Genomic DNA, 17,882 nt, shown 5'->3' with positions numbered 1-17,882 from the left:
ATTATATACATAATTATATAATTTATATTTACATAAAGCACATGTCTTTAAAGTATACAATTTGGCAAGTTTTACAGATATATAAACCCGCAAAACCATCACCACCTCAAGATGCACAACGTTTCCCTCAGTTGCAGGAGTTTCCTGTGAGACTTTGCCGTCCTCCCCCCGAAACCCCCGTGCCCCCATCGCCTCTCCCAGGCAACCCCTGACCTGCTTTTCATCATCATGGATTAGTTAACACTTTCTAGACTCTTTTGTAAGTGGAATCGTAACGCATGTCCGTTTTGTGGCTGGCTTCTTTGACTCAGGATATTTCTGAGACCCATGATGGATCAGGAGTTCATTGCTGGGTAGTAGTTGATTGGGTGGACACACCAGAATTTCTTGTTTCATTCACCCGTTGATGGACATCTGAGTAGTTTTCCTGCTTCTGGGTTTGTAAATAACGCCATTATGAACATTTGTGTACGGGCCTTTGTGCTGGGGAAACACCCGGAGTATAATTGCTGGATTATATAGTAAGGATATGTTTAACCTCATAAGAAACTGCCAATTTTCCGGAGTGGCTGAAGTAGTTTCTGTTCCCTCCGGCAGGGTGTAAGTATTCCACTTGCTCCTCATTCCTGCCAACATTTGGTATTTTGACTTTTTTTTTTTTCTCCCGGAGATGGAGTCTCGCTCTGTTACCCAGCCTGCAGTGCAGTGGTGCAATCTTGGCTCACTGCAACCTTCTCCTTCTGGGTTCAAGTGATTCTACAGCCTCAGTGCACACCTGTAATGTAGCTGGGATTACAGGCAGGGGCCACCACACCCGGCTAATTTTTGTATTTTTGATAGAGATGGGGTTTTACCATGTTGGCCAGGCTGGTCTAGAACTCCTGACCTCAGGTGATCCTCCCACCTCAGCCTCCCAAAGTGTTGGGATTACCGGCGTGAGCCACCGTGCCCAGCCTTGACTTTTTAACTTGAGCCATTCTGATAAATATGCAGGGTATTTCATTTTGCATGTGTGTGTGTGTGTGCACATGTGTGTTTTCTAGCTTCTTTGTTTTTGATTTTTGAGATATAATTTACATATAGTAAAATTCAGCCTTTAATTTAGCATACGGTTTTTTTTTTTTTTTTAAAGAGGTAACATTTTTAATCATCAAAAAGTAAAATTACTCTCACCTAAAGCCAAGAATCATTGTTTCTTGTAGCGGTGGTTTAAACAGAGTTATAAACAGCAAGTGAATCTCGTCGCCTTTGCGGGGCTGTGGCCATGCCCCTCAAAGTGAATTTAGAGGCTCTACAGCCCTAGTGAAAAAAAAAAGTGAAATTAGCCAGGCACAGTGGCATACACCTGTAGTCTCAGCACTTTGAGAGGCTGAGGTGGGAGGACCACTTGAGCCTGGGAGTTCAAGACCAGCCTGGACCACATTGTAAGACCCCGTCTCTAAAAAAAAAAAAAAAATGAACTCGGCACAATGGCTTGTGCCTGTGGACCTAGCTACTTGGGAGGCTGAGGCAGGAGGATCACTTGAGCCCAGGAGGTGGAGGCTGCAGTGAGCTGTGATGGTGCCACTGCACTCCAGCCTGGGCACCAGAGTGAGACCCTGTCTCAAAAAAAAAAAAAAAAAAAAAAAAAAAAAGGAAGTTGTTCTTTGGCATGCCTGCCACGTAGTTCCAAAGGAATTGGAATCCATCCTGGATCCCACCATGATCCCGCATTGTGCGTGGGAGCTGTGGGGGGCACATGGCGCCAATCACTCCGGCCGAGTTTCTTCAGTACTGATGATGTTTCTGTTTCCATCTTCTGTGCTTCCCAGAGGCTGGCGAAGGTTCCTGCCAGCGGGCTTGGTGTCAACGTGACCAGCCAGGACGGCTCCTCCCCGCTGCATGTCGCTGCCCTGCACGGCCGGGTGGACCTCATCCCCCTCCTGCTGAAGCACGGGGCCAACGCGGGTGCCAGGAATGCAGACCAAGCTGTTCCGCTCCACCTGGCCTGCCAGCAGGGCCACTTTCAGGTTCGGGCTCTGTGTCGCGGGCAGTGGAGCAGGGTGTCCGCTTTGGGCACCTTAGTGGGAATGCTGCAGGGGTTTGGTGGCTGCCCCAGAGGACGCTGCTCCCCCGAGCCCGGAGACTCTGAGGTACACAGGGTAGGGCCACTCAGCCTCAGGGCACAGAACCCTGGTGCTCCCTGGGGGTGGAGCCAGTCCCTGCCCCACTGCCACGCCCATGTGGGTGGTACCGAGGTTGTCATTCTGTTCTGCTCCCAGCAGGATCTGGCTCTTGAGCTTGTGTGGTGGCCACCGAGGGCTGTCCCCATGGTCATCTTACCACCTTTATACACTGACAGCGCTTGCTCTGGGCCCAACAGTTGAGCACTTCATAAAGAATAATCAAGGCCCCATAGAGGGGCTCAAGGGAGAATTTTGGAGTGATTAACTTTTTGAAAGTCCTGTTTTTCTTTGCTTTTTTTTTTTTTTTTTGGAGACAGGGTCTTGCTGTCTCCCAGGCTGGAGTGCAGTGCTACAGTCTTGGCTGACACTGCAGCCTCAACCTCCTGGGCTCAAACAATCCTCCCATCTCAGCCTCCCGAGTAGCTGGCATGCGCCCACGACACCCAGATGATTTTTTATTTTTTTGTGGAGATGGGGTTTCACCATGTTGTCCCGACTGGTGTTGAACTCCTGGACTCAAGCAATCCTCCCACGTTGGTGTCCCAAAGTGCTGGGATTACAGGCGTGAGCCACAGCACCGGGCCCTGCTTTTCTTTAAGGAAAACTGTCTATATTTTTTCATTTTCCTGTAGCAGTTCTACTGTTAACTTTTTAAAGACAGAAGCCATATTTCAGGTTTTGCATCTCTCTCACCAACACCTAGCATAGAGCTTCAGGCATCACTTTCCTAATCTGTAAAACTGGAGTGGCGATTGCAGCTCTCCCTGGGGTAGAAAGGATAGCGAGGTGTAGTGAGATCACCGTTGGCCAGCACGTCGGGTGAAGTGAGACCACCGTCAGCCCGCAGTTCACCCACACAGAGCAGCCCCACGGCAGACGGTAGCCCTCCCCTCTTCACCTGGTCCCTTTTCTCCTGGAGGGTCTAAAGTCTTCTCAGTAATCTCAGAGATGGCTGGGTGTGGTGGCTCATGCCTGTAATCGCAGCACTTTGGGAGGCTGAGGCGGGTGGATCACTTGAGGTCAGGAGTTCGAGGCCAGCCCCTGCCAACATGGCGAAACCCCATCTCTACTGAAAATACAGAAAATTAGCCAGGTGTGGCGGCAGGTGCCTGTAGTCCCAGCTGCTCAGGAGGCTGAGGCACGGGAATCGGTTGAACCTGGGAGGTGGAGGCTGCAGTGAGCTGAGATCATGCCACTGCACTCCAGCCTGGGCGACAGAGCGAGACTCTGTCTAAAAAAATAAGAAAGAAAAACAAAAAACAACAAAAAATTTAATAAGCTCAGAGACAAATCAAAAGAAGATCAAATTTGAGGATTTCTCTCTAGAAATTTTGTTTTCTTATTTTCTTTTTTTCTTTTTCTTTTTATTTTTTTTCGTAATTTTTCTCCGGCAGGAAATGACAGAAATTTTGATTAAGTTTGCACGTTTTTCTTCTCTGGCCCAGGTGGTGAAGTGTCTGTTAGATTCGAATGCAAAACCCAATAAGAAGGACCTCAGTGGAAACACGCCCCTCATTTATGCCTGCTCCGGTGGCCATCACGAGGTTGCTGCTCTGCTTCTACAGGTGAGGACCCCTCCCTGCCCCCTGGTTGACACACCTGCACCAGTTAACAGGGTGCCTCCACCCAGCAACCCCTGCAGTGCACTGGGGATGGAGAGGCCGGGCCGTTCGTCAGCCCCAGGCCTCTGGGGAGAGGAGCGGGGCGAGTGCCTTGCCACGCGGGGTTCTCCAATGGGAACGGATGGTGCCTCAGCATCCGGGATGCAGTCTCATGGGCTCCAACGCTGCTTTTGCCAAAGGTTTGGGTCTCAACTCACTGGCTGGGAATGTGTCGTGCTGTTACCTGAGCACGGGCTGAGTGGCCGCCTCTGTCCCTGCTGCTCTTTTTCCGTCTTGATAAGGGTTATGCGAATGGATTAAAATTTCCTAAAGAAGTAGGGAAAAACCAATTTGTCCATGACTCTGCTACTCAAGGGAAACTCATTTTGGTGAACTTCTTAAAAATTGTGTATAGCTTCAGTGTTGTTTTCTTTTCTTTTCTTTTCTTTTGTTTGAGACAAGTTCTTGCTCTGTGGCCCAGGCTGGAATGCAGTGGCACCCTCACGGCTCACTGCAAGCCTCAGTCTCCCAGGCCCAGGCGATCCTCCTGCCTCAACCTCCCAGGTAACTGGGACTACAGGTATGCACCACTGCACCTGGCTAATTTTTGCTGTTTGTTTTTAGTGGAGATGGGTCTCACTTTGTTGCCCAGGCTGGTCTCAAACTCCTGAGCTCAAATGATGCTCCTGCCTTGGCATCCTAAAGTGCTGGACTATGGGTGTAAGCCACGGCGCCTCGCCAAGTATTGTTTTCTTTTCTTTTTTGCCAAGGTGGAGTCTCACTCTGTCACCCAGGCTGGAGTGCAGTGGCGCAATCTCGGCTCACTGCAACCTCTGCCTCCGAGGTTCAAGCAATTATTCTGTTTCAACCTCCCAAATAGCTGGGACTACAGGTGCCCACCACAATGCCCGGCTAATTTTTTTTTTTTGTTTTTTTGGTTTCTTTTTTGTAGAGATGAGGTTTCACTATGTTGGTCAGGCTGGTCTTGAACTCCTGACCTCAGGTGATCCACCTGCCTCGGCCTCCCAAAGTGCTGGGATTACAGGCGTGAGCCGCCGTGCCTGGCCCCAAGTATTGTTTTCCGTTTTACTGTTATTTAATGTAGAAACTTGTTTATTCGAACTTTGATTTTTAATGGTTGCATAACTATGGATATACCATGGTGATTTTTTTTTTAAACTTGTTTCTGCTTTGTACATTTAAGTGGCTTCTGTTTTCTCTGCTATTAGAATAAATGCTATAGAACTCTTTGTCTAGAAATCTTTTTTTCTCAGTACTACCTTTCCCCCGCAAATTTTAAGAAAAGTTTCAGACATAAGAAAAGTTGAATGTGTTTTATAGCGAATACCTGTATGCCCACAGCCCTATTCCATGCTGACGTTTCGTAGCGTTCCTTTTGATCGTGTGGTTTCTCTTTCCAGCATGGGGCCTCCATTAACGCTTCTAACAATAAGGGCAACACAGCACTGCACGAGGCTGTGATTGAAAAGCACGTCTTCGTAGTAGAGCTGCTTCTGCTCCACGGAGCGTCAGCTCAGGTGCTGAACAAGCGGCAGCGCACGGCTGTAGACTGTGCCGAACAGGTAGGCCGAGAGCGTCGAAGAGCCGAGGGAATCCCGAGCTGCTCACAGCTCCCTCTGGATCCCTTGTGTTTAAGCTGGATCTGAAATAGCAACAGCTGGCTCTTGGCATCGCTGGGTTGGGCGTAGTTGGTGTGCCAGAAGTCTGCAGCGTGGGTGGATGACTGGTCCTCGGTCCCCTGGTCAGAGGTGGCGCTCTGGGAACCAGGAATCATTCTTTCACAGGTGGTTTTCAAAGGCCTGAGTGGAGGGGCTCCCCCCCAGCCAGCAGTAAGGCCGTGGTCCGGTAGTTACGTAGAGTTAGGCACTCCAGGGGAAGGAGCAAGTCATGATGTTCTGGTCTCACCATCCTCGCAGTGTGAACACAACTGTTGTCTTAGCAGCACGATGGAGAAGGTTTGTTTAGTTGGTGGATTTAAAACTCCATGAGGCCACGCACAATGGCTCATGCCTGTAATCCCAGCACTTTGGGAGGCCAAGGAAGGAGGATCACTTGAGCGCAGGAGCTCATGACCAGTCTGGGCAACATAGGGAGACCCCATCTCTACAAAAAATCAAAAAATTAGCTGAGCATAGTGGTGTGCCTGTGGTCCCAGCTACTCAGGAGGCTCAGGTGGGAGGATCGCTTGAGCCCAGGAGGTCAAGGCTGTAGTGAGCGGAGATTGTGCCACTGCACTCCAGCCTGGGTGACAGAGACTGTGTCTCAGAAGAATGAAAGTAGAAGTCCTTCAGTCCTGTAGGAATCGTGATTATTGGTGTACTGCCTTCTCCAGTGCTGTGGGTGCTTGCGTGGAGAGCAATGCGGAAGGGTCCTTCTCCCCTGGCGGGCGGCAGCTCTTTCTGTTCCTGTTTTCCTGCTGAGTCTTTCTTTTGTTTTCTACTCAAGATAGACAGCGAGTTGGCTGTTAAGTGACACAACTGAGAAGCTAATATCACCATCAATCAATCCACTCCGTGGATAGGCTCCTTATAGTAATTTTTTGTTTCTTAAGACAGAGTCTTGCTCTGTTGTGGCATGATCTTGGCTCACTGCAACCTCTGCCTCCTGGGTTCAAGCAATTCTCTTGCCTCGGCCTCCTGAGTAGCTGGGATTACAGGCATGTGCCACCACGCCTGGCTACATTTTTTGTGTGTTTTTTGTAGAGACGGGTTTCACCATGTTGCTCAGGCTGGTCTCGAACACCTGACCTCAACTGATCCACCTCCCCTGGCCTCCCGAAGTGCTGGGATTACAGATGTGAGCCACTGTGCCTGGCCTCCTTATATTAATTTTCAGTGACAGAATTGAAATATTTTAAACTCTCAGTTTAGTACTTTCTTAAATGATTATGTTGATTTTTTTTGGTTTTTAAAAATTTTTAATTTTATTATTATTGTTTTTTGAGACAGGATCTCTGTTGCCCAGGCTGGAGTATAATGGTGCAATCTTGGCTTACCGCAGCCTCCCAAGTAGCTGCGACTATAGGCATGTGCCACCATGCCCAGCTAATTTTTTTTTAATAGAGACAGGGTTTTGCCATGTTGGCCAGGCTGGTCTCGACTGCCTGGGCTCAAGCAATCCACCCACCTCGGCCTCTCAGAGTGCTGAGATTACGGGTGTGAGCCATCGCGCATGGCCTATTACTATTTTTAAATAGAGACAGGGTCTTGCTGTGTTGCCCGGGCTAGTCTTGAACTCCTGGGCTCAAGTGATCCTCCCACCTTGGTCTCCCAGAGTAGTGGGATTGCACGCATGAGCCACCGTGCCGTTAATTAATGTGTTTCAATGAGTACTTACTGTATGGGGGGCCCTCAGCAGCCTCATGATAAGCATATGATAGTAGATCAACTTACTGTGTTTGAGCTGGTTGCATGGAGTGGTTGGATCCCCAGCATGGAGGCCACGGAGAGGGCAGAGCCGGGCTCTCCACGCAGGCCTCCTTTTACCACTGGGCTTTATGGCCTCCAAGCTCCGTTTGTAATTATTTCTGAGCTTTTTCTGCCCAGCCACACTAATACTGACATTTAGATCAAAAACAAATCATAGCCTATTAAAAAAGAATAAAAACATTACTGTTCCTTTTCCCTTTCAAATTGCAGAATTCAAAAATAATGGAATTGCTTCAGGTGGTACCAAGCTGTGTTGCCTCATTAGACGATGTGGCCGAAACTGACCGCAGGGAGTATGTTACTGTTAAGATCAGGAAAAAATGTAAGAGTTTACATTCTTTCTGTCATGCTCAACCTGGGTATATTTAGACATTCATGAGCAGTTGCTGGTGTTCATTTAATTGTGTATGTAAAATGTAATTATAATCGTGCCTGGAGGGGATACAGGCACCAAAGAAATGGTTACCTCCCAATTTGTCAGACTATGGGTAATCTTTTTTTGCTGTTAGTTTTCTGGTTGATGGTAATGATGTTTCTTGAGGAAATAAACTGTCAATGCTACCTTGAAGGTTCAGGCGTCCCCCTGTGGAGATGGGGAACAGTCTCCCGGGGAGTTTCTTTCATGCCTCATGTTCCAAAGTCAGGTGTTCTGGGAATTTCCTGGACATCCAGGGTGAATGTTACCTTTCAATATTTTTTTTTTTTTGAGACGGAATGTCACTCTGTTGCCCAGGCTCGAGTGCAGTGGCGTGATCTCGGCTCACTGCAAGCTCCTCCTCCCGGGTTCACGCCATTCTCCTGCCTCAGCCTTCTGAGTAGCTGGGACTACAGGTGCCTGCCACCTCGCCCAGCTAATTTTGTTTTTGTATTTTTAGTAGAGACGGAGTTTCACCGTGTTAGCCAGTATGGTCTCGATCTCCTGATCTGGTAATCTGCCCACCTCGGCCTCCCAAAGTGCTGGGATTACAGGTGTGAGCCACAAAGATTTTTTATTTAGTTTTTTTGAGACAGAGTCTCACTCTGTCACCCAGGCTGGAGTGCAGTCGTGCAGTCTCGGCTCACTGCAACCTCTGCCTCCTGGGTTCAAGCGATTCCCCTGCCTCAGCCTCCCAAGTAGCTGGGATTACAGGCATGTGCCACCATTCCTGGCTAATCGTATTTTTAGTAGAGATGGGATTTCACCATGTTGGCCAGGCTGGTCTCGAACTCCTGACCTCAAGTGATCTGCCCGCCTCAGCCTCCCAAAGTGCTGAAGTTACAGGCATGAGCCACCACACCTGGCCTCAAGGTTTTTTTTTTTTAAGTTTGTACGTGTGCAGAAGTTGATTATAATTAGAACAGCAATTGCCAAACAGCAGTGGGACTGAAGTATTTTCTTCTTTTTAAAAAGTTTAGAAGGGGTCCTTGTTCTTTTTTTTTAAATTTACAGTATGAAATATTATCCAGTGAGGTATGCAATAATGCAATACAATAATATGGATAAACCCATTCACATATCTGGATAGCCCTGAGACTGTCTCACCATAATTGGCTGTGGCTGGGAGAGTTAAGGGAGTTAAGGATTTAGTTTTCTGTTTCATGGGGGTTCTCATAATACAGGCTGACTACCCCCCATCTCAAATGCTTGGGACCAGCAGCGTTTTGGGTTTTGGAATATTTGCATTATATTCATTGGTTGAGGATCCAAATCAGGAAATCAGATTCTTCTGAGCATCATGTCAAAGAGTTCAAAATGTTTTGGATTTTGTAGCTTTTTTTTTGAGATGGAGTCTTGCTGTGTTGCCCAGGCTGGAGTGTAGTGATGCAATCTCGGCTCACTGTAACCTCTGCCTCGTGGGTTCAAGTGATTCTCCTGCCTCAGCCTCTCCAGTAGCTGGGATTATAGGTGTGCGCCACCACGCCTAGCTAAGTTTTTGTATTTTTGGTAGAGATGGGGTTTCTCCATGTTGCCCAAGCTGGTCTTGAACTCCTGACCTCAAGTGATATGCCCAACCCGGCCTCCCAAACTCCTGGGATTACAGGCATGAGCCACTGCACCCGGCCTGTAGCGTTTTAGGCTTTAGATTTTTGAATTGGAGATACTCAGCCTGTTATAAATAGGTACTAGCCGTGTTTCTTTAAGCAAATTCAGTGTTTCATTTTCTAAATTTTGTAAACCTGAGAATAGAAAGATTGTGTCGGCCGGGCGCGGTGGCTCAAGCCTGTAATCCCAGCACTTTGGGAGGCCGAGACGGGCGGATCACGAGGTCAGGAGATTGAGACCATCCTGGTGAACACGGTGAAACCTCGTCTCTACTAAAACTACAAAAAACTAGCCGGGCGAGGTGGCGGGCGCCTGTAGTCCCAGCTACTCGGGAGGCTGAGGCAGGAGAATGGCGTGAACCCGGGAGGCGGAGCTTGCAGTGAGCTGAGATCCGGCCACTGCACTCCAGCCTGGGCGACAGAGCGAGACTCCGTCTCAAAAAAAAAAAAAAAAAAAAAAAGATTGTGTCTATGCTGTAATTTTAAAATATTTTTACACTGTTTTCGAAGTGTTTAGATGTTTATCTTTTTATCTACAGGGAACTCAAAACTGTATGATCTACCAGATGAACCTTTTACAAGACAGTTTTACTTTGTCCACTCAGCCGGTCAGTTGAAGTGAGTATGAAAATCAAGTGGATTTCTGTGCTTTTGCCCCTAGTTTTCTCCAGGCTGCACGTAAGGGGCTTCAGTTGTAAGTGGTTATGGACAAATCTGCACCTAATAATGTCCAAAATGCTGCCACCTTGTGGCCAACCAGAGTGTTTCATGCCACTGTGCAAATATTTATTTTAGTTTATTTTGGGTTTTAGGGGAAAGACTTCAAGGGAGATTATGGCAAGAGATAGAAGTGTCCCTAATTTAACCGAAGGTTCTTTGCATCAGGTAAGTTATTAAACACTGGCTTTTAACCATATTTTCTAAAGCCTGGCTTTGTCAAAGGTAATCCGTGGTTAACACACGTCTCCTTGAACATCATCTTCATTATTCCCTGCGCCGTATGAGCTAGCAACAGTTAAAACTGGAATTATTTCATGGGACAGTGTAGAGTACAGGCTTCACTGATTGTTATATTTCAAAGTACATTTCTGAGCAGAGGAGTGGAAAGTGTTACATGGGTGGGGAACCACAGGTCTTGGTGCTTATAGGAGATGAACCATCCCAAATTTCACTATGGTTTTAATCACCAAAGAAAACGACAGTTTATAGATGGGTAAACAATGTCTCCAAGTATGGTGTACAGTTGCTCAGACAATTAGGTGACCATCTTCCCACTGCATTTTAATTTTATTTATTTGAGCGAGTCTTGCTCTGTGGCCCAGGCTGGAGTGCAGTGGCGCGATCTTGGCTCACTGCAGTCCTCATCTCCCCGGTTTAAGCATTCTCCCGCCTCAGCCTCCTGGGTAGCTGGGATTACAGAGGCATGTGCCACTACACCTGGCTTTTTTTCTATTTTTAGTAGAGATGCAGTTTCACCATATTGGCTGGTCTTGAACTCCTGACCTGAAGTGATCTGCCCGCTTCGGCCTCCCCATGTGCTGGGATTACAAGCGTGAGCCACTGCGCCCGGCCCCTACTGCATTTTTAAATTACTCAGAAGCTTGATTGAAAACCTGTGATTTGGCCGGGCGCAGTGGCTCAAGCCTGTAATCCCAGCACTTTGGGAGGCCGAGACGGGCGGATCACGAGGTCAGGAGATCGAGACCATCCTGGATAACACAGTGAAACCCCGTCTCTACTAAAAAATACAAAAAACTAGCCGGGCGAGATGGCGGGCGCCTGTAGTCCCAGCTACTCGGGAGGCTGAGGCAGGAGAATGGCGTAAACCCGGGAGGCGGAGCTTGCAGTGAGCTGAGATCCGGCCACTGCACTCCAGCCTGGGCGACACAGTGAGACTCCGTCTCAGAAAAAAAAAAAAAAAGAAAACCTGTGATCTGAGACAGTGATTCTTCTCAGAACCACGACTTTCCTTCTTGCTGATGAGAATTTATAGCGTATGTAGCATAGGCTTGTTGGAACAAATACACAAAAGTTCTAAATTGTTGTTTTAGATAATTAAAATGATTTTAATTAACATGACTAATTTTGATATCATAGTCAGTCTTACATGGTGTTGCTAGTAGACCTGCTGCTTTGTGGGAAAGCCAGAAACGTTGAAATCTGCCTGAGTTCCATCGAGTGCTAGCTTTTCCTTTGCTAGCTGTGGGACTTTAGGCAGGTGGCTTAACTTTGCTGATCCTGTCTCCTCAGCTGTAAAACGGGGATAACAGTAGTAGTACATGCCTCCTAGAGTCATAAAGATTGTGAAAACATGTGAAACATTTACTCTGTGTCTGACACATGTAGTATGCACATGCCATGTTAGCACCACAGGGATGTGAGAATTGAAATTATGCCTGTCAAGCACTGAGCACATTGTGTGACACTAAGCACTAAGGGGCAGCTGTCACTGTCATAGTTGTGGCTTCCAGTACAGTGAGGACGCGAACGGTTCAAAATGTACTCTTTCTTTAGCCAGGGAGGCAAAGTGTCACCCTGAGACAGAATAACCCGCCAGCTCAGAGTGGATCTCATGCTGCTGAGAAAGGCAACAGTGACTGGCCGGAGAGGCCTGGACTGACACAGACTGGCCCTGGACACAGGCGGATGCTGCGGAGACACACAGTGGAGGATGCAGTCGTGTCCCAGGGCCTGGAGGCTGCTGGTCCCCAAGAGGTTAGTGCTTCCCGGTCCTAACAGGAATGACGAGTTGTTGAACCTGCTGCCAGGAAGCAAGGATGCAACAAGAGGATGCTGACTGAGGACTCAATGTGCTTCCATGAAACTGGCTTGAGAAGGGCTTCAGCACCAAGTTCCCGAAAGCTTTTCTGTGGCTAAGAATGCAACGCAAAGGTTCACCACCACCATCTCTCTCCTCTTCAAAGCTAATGAATACACTTGAAACCGAAATTCCAGTAGAGTCCAGATCCTTCAGCCAGAGGTGCATGCTTCTTTTTAAGTATGAGGGTTTGTCGGTCACAGGGGGAGAGGTTTCACCACCAGATTCTGACCTCCTCCTCCCAAAAGGTGCTAAACCTCTCTGACCTGTGTACATTCACAAACCACAACTAGAATTCCTCCACCTCGGATGAAGCGGGAGAGAAGCAATTTGGGTTTCATGGTTCTGTCGAGGCCAGGCTGAAACGTCCTATCCGAAGGAAGAAAGCAACAGCTGGACAATGTTTCTTTGCAAAGCAACACTTGAACCAAGAGATGCCTCAATCCCATTTTGATGTTCATTTTAGTGAAAGGATGCATCAGACCTCTTCCACATCATGCGTGTGGGAAAGGTTGCTTATCATTTTCCTTCTAACAAGTAGGTACAGATACTCGGTTACTACACGTGCGTCTGTAGCAGTGTTTCTAGAAACATCCCTTTTTGTTGAGAACCTCCTGTGAATGTCACACTCACACCCGATGGATGGTTACTGGATTAGAAAGTAGATTTGGCACATCTTTTAGTCTTTTGATTCAGATTCAAAACTTAATAGCACAAACCAGGTCAAAGTTACTTTCAGTTAGAATTTATTGCCATTTATTCCTTTTTATAAATTTCTGTAGATTATACTGGTTTTTTTTTTGTTATTGGCCTAGAGCTGCAAGTATATAGGTTTGTCCTGAGTCTATTTTCAAATGACCTTGTAATAGGGAAATGGTTTTGTCCATGTTCTTGGAAATACTTGTGTATGTACAGAAGGGAGGGGTTATTTTTCTACAAAGTAATTTATGATTTCTAATTTTCTAATGTGCCTTGGATATGTGCCAAATGATGGAAAAGAAACAGTAAACTTTATGATTCTTGAATGTGTCATGGTATGCTTTTTTAGTTGTTTGGCTGTGGATGTTTCTCGGCCTCTCTGCTGTAAACATTTGCTTTGTGTGTGGGAAAAGTGGTCCCCATTGAATGGATATGTATTTTTCAGTTACAGATGTGAGACTGAAACATGGGAACTTGATCACTTAGCTCATTATCCATCTACTGACCAAGGCCGACTTAACCCAGTAGGCACAGTGTCCAGGGCCCACAAAAATGTTTTTCTTTGGAAATCAGAAGAATAAAATGAATACAGCTTCCTACCCCAAACAGGAAATGAGTCCTGTTGCTTTGATTTTTCCTCCTTTTCTTTTTTGAGACGGAGTCTCACTCTGTCACCCCAGGCTGGAGTGCAGTGGCACAATCTCGGCTCACTGCAACCTCCGCCTCCTAGGTTCAAGCAATTCTCCTGCCGCAGCCTCCCGAGTAGCTGGGACTATAGGTGCCCACCACCGCGCCTGGCTAGTTTTTTGTTAGTTTTAGTAGAGATGGTGTTTCACCGTGTTAGCCAGGATGGTCTCAATCTCCTGACCTCATGATCCGCCCGCCTCGGCCTCCCAAGTGCTGGAATTACAGGCGTGAGCCACCACGCCCAGCCTTCCCTACTTCTTTTAAACAAAACCACCTTATAGACTGAAGCTGCTGTGGTTCCATACCATCCTAATTAAGAAAATACATCCTATACAGTTTATCAGCACAGGTATTCTTCAGGATACAAATATGCACATTTGACACCAGCTAATATTTTGGGGTAGTACAATATAATTTTGAAAACATTTTCTTTTTTGAGATGGAGTCTTGCTCTGTCACCCAGGCTAGAGTGCAGTGGCATGATCTTGGCTCACTGCAGCCTCCGCCTCTCAGGTTCAAGCAATTCTCCTGCCTTAGCCTCCCAAGTAGCTGGGATTATAGGCGCCTGCCACCACGCCTGGCTAATTTTTGTATTTTTGGTAGAGACAGGGTCTCACCATGTTGGCCAGGCTGGTCTCGAACTCCCGACCTCAAGTGATCTGCCCACATTGGCCTCCCAAAGTGCTGCGATTGCAGGCATGAGTCACCATGCCCAGCCGAAAACATTTTCACATATACCCTTTTAATTTCAACAATTGCTGTGGATGGTAGAATTGTCAAATGGGGAAAGATTCAGAAAAATAAGGGGGCTGCGAGGGATCTCACAGCCAGGATCAAGGTCTTGTTGGCAGTGGCAGCTGCAAGCTTGGTGTACCCTTCCTCTGGATAGGTAAATGCTGTTTCTTTTTGAGCTGTTCTGGTCATCAGTAATGTTTTCCATCGTTAAGTGACTCGATTATTTTTAAAAAACAGTTGTCATTCTGGCCAACATGGTGAAACCCCATCTGTACTAAAAATACAAAAATTAGTTGGGTGTGGTGGCGCACGCTTGTAATCCCAGCTACTTGGGAGGCTGAGGCAGAATTGCTTGAACCCGGGAGGAGGAGGCTGCAGTGATCCAAGATCATGCCACTGCACTCCAGCCTGGCAACAGAGCGATACTCCATCTCAAACAAAAACAACCAGTTTTTTCCAATTGCTTTCCCTACTCAAAACCTGATGTGACAGTTGAGAAATTAATGCCCTAATTTACATTTTTGGGAAAAAAAAAGGTTTGAATTCAAAGCAATGCGAGTTCACTCATTTAAATTAGAAAGTTTAGAATAACCTCTCTCCACTCCCTAAAATGTACTCCAGCCTCTTGTTGCCATCAGGAACCTCTCTCCTTGTACACAGAACCACTTTTCACTCTCAGGTAGGTGTCTGAAAGAATCTGACCATCTTTAAACACATTCACAGCAGTTGCCATTAGGACAGTGGTTATCCTGTGAGAGAAAGCACAGAACTTGTGAAGTGCCTCATATTCCCTTAGCATTTGTATGTAAAAGAGGCCTAAAGCAAAATTTATCTGTAACTGGGATGTTTTCAAAATCCCTGACCACATTTTTTTTTAATTACCAGTTTACCCTGACACAAAATCCCCAACCAGATTTCATCTTAATCATTCTGTTCTTTTAAAAATATGTTAATGTTCTTAACGGTTCTACTTATTTATAATGTTAGGTATTATTCTAACACTTTCTTCACTGACAATAGTTGCAAATTTCAAATATAGTAGAATCTCCAGTTTGAACATGTATCAGTAGTATGCTGGCTAACGCAGAGACTGGGGTTTGTAAACCACATTTCCCTTCACTTTTTTACTAATCTTATTCACCTTGTTAAAAGTTATGAATGTAATCCTGTGCTGGGTCTCACAGGACTAAGATATTTAAACGGTTACCCCCAAACAGCTGGTTGATGGTTAAGTTTATGATTTAAATATAGGAGCAGTGGCTTGCACCTAGTCTCAGCTACGGGGGAGGCTGAGGTGGGAAGATCACTTGAGCTTAGGAGTTTGAGGCCAGCCTCAGCAACATAGCAAGTCTCCATCTCTGAAAACCCTACCTTATGAGTGCAGGTTTTCATAACCTAATGGAAAGCAAGCACAACAGAAGAGAGAGCATTTGCTTTAAGTCACCTGCAACATTATGAGTGATATGTTACCAAAATGTTTCAACTCTGAACTGTCTCAACTGGATCTGAAATCATTAGAAGTAATTTCTCTTACAAACATGTTTATTGCTGTAGTAGTATTACTAACATGCCTAATTATTTTGGTCATTTTTTTGTCATCACTCTAGTTTTTTTGGAGGGAGTAGTATTTGTTAATCTCAGTACCTCTGGAAAAACAGATTATAAATGAGATCAAAGCTGGCAGGTTTTTTTTGTTTTTTTTTTTTCAGATGGAATCACCCAGGTTGGAGTGCAGTGGCCTGATCTCAGCTCACTGCAACCTCTGCCTACCAGGTTCAAGCCTCCCAAGTAGCTGGGATTCCAGGTGTGTGCCACCACGCCCAGCTAATTTTTGTATTTTTAGTAGAGACAGGGTTTCACCATGTTGGCCAGGCTGGTCTCGGACTCCCGACCTCAACAGATCTGCCAGCCTCAGCCTCCCAAAGTGCTGGGATTACAGGTATGAACCACTGCACCTGGCAAAGCTAGGAGTTTTCTTAGATTAAATGGAAGAACTATCGGCAGGAAGAGAAACAGCTTACCTGCTTTCACAGAGTCTACGTCTTGGAATATTAGATGTGCTCAAATTTGAAGCTGATTCAGTCTGATGCACAGGTTTTAATTCCCCTCATGTTACTGGCGGCCGCGGCTGCTATGTTTTTCTTCCGGAAGAGTGCTGGAGCAGCTTCTGTTTCTGCCGCGGACACTTTCCCTATCTAATATTCACAGCAGTGTTGCAAAGGATAGATTCATGCTGGTACACGTGCTTAAAAGCTTTTGGTAGGAAGGGGAATAATTCAAAACACAGATCTGGTCACTTGGCTATGATACTAAAACAACTTACTCGAGGGGGCGGAGCAAGATGGCCGAATAGGAACAGCTCCAGTCTCCAGCTCCCAGGGCGAGCAACACAGAAGACAGGTGATTTCTGCATTATCAACTGAGGTACTGGGTTCATCTCACTGGGGAGTGCTGGACAATTGGTGCTGGTCAGCTGTTGCAGCCCGACCAGCGAGAGCTGAAGCAGGGCAAGGTATCGCCTCATCTGGGAAGCGCAAGGGGGAAGGGAATCCCTTTTCCTAGCCAGGGGAACTGAGACACACAACACCTGGAAAATCAGGTAACTCCCACCCCAATACTGCGCTTTAAGCAAACGGGCACACCAGGAGATTATATCCCACACCTGGCCGGGAGGGTCCCACGCCCACGGAGCCTTCCTCATTGCCAGCACAGCAGTCTGCTATAACAGCAAGGCAGCAGCGAGGCTGGGGTAGGGGCGCCCGCCATTGCTGAGGCTTAAGTAGGTAAACAAAGCCCTGGGAAGATCGAACTGGGTGGAGCTCACAGCAGTTCAAGGAGGCCTGCCAGTCTCTGTAGACTCCACCTCTGGGGACAGGGCACAGCTAAACAACAAAGAAAAGCAGCAGAAACCTCTGCAGATACCTCTGCAGACTCTGTCTGACAGCTTTGAAGACAGCGGTGGATCTCCCAACACGGAGGTTGAGATCTGAGGACAGATAGCCTGCCTGCTCAAGTGGGTCCCTGATCCCTGAGTAGCCTAACTGGGAGACATCCTCCACTAAGGGCAGACCAACACCCCACACCTCATACGGTGGAGTACACCCCTGAGAGGAAGCTTCCAAAGCAAGAATCAGACAGGTACACTTGCTGTTCAGCAGTATTCTATCTTCTGCAGCCTCTGCTGCTGACACCCAGGCAAACAGGGTCTGGAGTGGACCTCAGGCATCTCCAACAGACCTACAGCTGAGGGTCCTGACTGTTAGAAGGAAAACTAACAAACAGGAAGGACACCCACACCAAAACCCCATCAGTATGTCACCATCATCAAAGACCAGAGGCAGATAAAACCACAAAGATGGGGAAAAAGCAGGGCAGAAAAGCTGGAAATTCAAAAAATAAGAGCACATCTCCCCCTCCAAAGGAACGCAGCTCATCGCCAGCAACGGATCAAAGCTGGACGGAGAATGACTTTGACGAGATGAGAGAAGGCTTCAGTCCATCAGACTTCTCAGAGCTAAAGGAGGAATTACGTACCCAGCACAAAGAAACTAAAAATCTTGAAAAAAGAGTGGAAGAACTGATAACCAGAATACTTAATGCCGAGAAGGCCATAAACAAACGGACAGAGATGAAAACCATGACACGAGAAATACGTGACAAATGCACAAGCTTCAGTAACCGACTCGATCAACTGGAAAAAGAGTAT

At 46.9% G+C, this 17,882-nt stretch overlaps 1 protein-coding gene and 1 non-coding gene across 9 annotated transcripts in view; both read left to right on the top strand.

Annotated features, from left to right (window-relative positions):
• LOC105495596 (ankyrin repeat domain 27) overlaps positions 1-13,080 on the top strand; it is an 81,034-nt gene extending 67,954 nt beyond the window's left edge. For 7 of the 8 annotated variants that reach the window (XM_071085960.1, XM_011765333.3, XM_071085959.1 and 4 more), the window contains 7 exons: positions 1,812-2,009; positions 3,611-3,730; positions 5,188-5,349; positions 7,426-7,537; positions 9,777-9,855; positions 10,050-10,122; positions 11,752-13,080. In XM_071085960.1, the coding sequence (XP_070942061.1) occupies positions 1,812-2,009; positions 3,611-3,730; positions 5,188-5,349; positions 7,426-7,537; positions 9,777-9,855; positions 10,050-10,122; positions 11,752-11,973 (966 nt within the window). In that variant the 3' untranslated portion in view covers positions 11,974-13,080. The remainder of the gene's footprint in view (positions 1-1,811; positions 2,010-3,610; positions 3,731-5,187; positions 5,350-7,425; positions 7,538-9,776; positions 9,856-10,049; positions 10,123-11,751) is intronic. The other variant, XM_071085963.1, reaches the window with a different exon arrangement.
• LOC112429165 (small nucleolar RNA SNORA68) lies at positions 1,167-1,299 on the top strand. Its single transcript, XR_003021318.1, has one exon. It is a non-coding gene; the product is annotated as a small nucleolar RNA SNORA68 (small nucleolar RNA).
• Positions 13,081-17,882: the final 4,802 nt, after the last annotated feature.

The sequence above is a fragment of the Macaca nemestrina genome, chromosome 20 (genome assembly GCF_043159975.1).
Source record: "Macaca nemestrina isolate mMacNem1 chromosome 20, mMacNem.hap1, whole genome shotgun sequence".
Taxonomy (NCBI): Eukaryota; Metazoa; Chordata; class Mammalia; order Primates; family Cercopithecidae; genus Macaca; species Macaca nemestrina.
The sequence above is the reverse complement of the archived record's forward strand: the minus strand, read 5'-3'. Positions and strand labels throughout refer to the sequence as shown.